Here is an 882-nt window from a genome sequence, read left to right on the forward strand (position 1 = left end):
GTGCGGAGGGACCTGGAGAAGCTGGCGGGCTGGCATCGCATCTCCATCATTTTCATCCTCAGCGGCATCACGGGCAATCTGGCCAGTGCCATCTTCCTGCCATACAGGGCAGAGGTGAGGGCTGGGGGGGCTCTGCCCACACCTCCCCGAGCCAAGCCAGCTCCCCAGGGACCAAAGGACACCCCATCCCGCCCCTGTCCCAGCAGAGGTTTGCGGAGGGGGCTGCAACTGCCAGCGCAGAGCTGGCAGCCCCCGGCTGCCTGGACGAGGTCTGCGGCCTCCTGCCCTTCCTCAACCCAGAGGTCCCCGACCAGTTCTACCGCCTGTGGCTGTCCCTGTTCCTGCAGGCAGGGTGAGCTGCAGCCCCCCTGCACTCCCAGGGGAGGATGGGGGTGACTTGGGACCAGAGTATCCATTGGGATGGGCTGTGATCCCCGATGGCTTGGGAGAAAAGAGGGGAGGACACCCCCAGACTTGTACACGTGCCATTGGTGGAGGGGGTTTTGTACGATGTCTCGTGCCCCGGGCCAGCAGATGGGAGGGCTGGGCAGGGGCTCTGGCAGGGCAGGCGTCTCTAATGCAGGGTCTCTTCCCCCAGCATCATCCACTGCCTGGTGTCGGTGACTTTCCAGATGACAGTGCTGAGGGACCTGGAGAAGCTGGCGGGCTGGCATCGCATCTCCATCATTTTCATCCTCAGCGGCATCACGGGCAATCTGGCCAGTGCCATCTTCCTGCCATACAGGGCAGAGGTGAGGGCTGGGGGGGCTCTGCCCACACCTCCCCGAGCCAAGCCAGCTCCCCAGGGACCAAAGGACACCCCATCCCGCCCCTGTCCCAGCAGAGGTTTGCGGAGGGGGCTGCAACTGCCCGCGCAGAGCT

The 882-nt window shown here is 64.9% G+C and overlaps 1 protein-coding gene across 1 annotated transcript in view; it reads left to right on the forward strand.

Moving 5' to 3' along the window:
• The window catches only part of RHBDF2 (rhomboid 5 homolog 2), a 17,779-nt gene that overhangs the window by 15,236 nt on the left and 1,661 nt on the right, over positions 1 to 882 (forward strand). The window contains exons 18-19 of the mRNA XM_035893269.1: positions 270 to 352; positions 599 to 752. Coding sequence (XP_035749162.1) covers positions 270 to 352; positions 599 to 752 — 237 coding nt within the window. The remainder of the gene's footprint in view (positions 1 to 269; positions 353 to 598; positions 753 to 882) is intronic.

Source organism: Egretta garzetta, unplaced genomic scaffold (genome assembly GCF_000687185.1).
Source record: "Egretta garzetta isolate BGI_Z169 unplaced genomic scaffold, ASM68718v1 scaffold34, whole genome shotgun sequence".
Taxonomy (NCBI): Eukaryota; Metazoa; Chordata; class Aves; order Pelecaniformes; family Ardeidae; genus Egretta; species Egretta garzetta.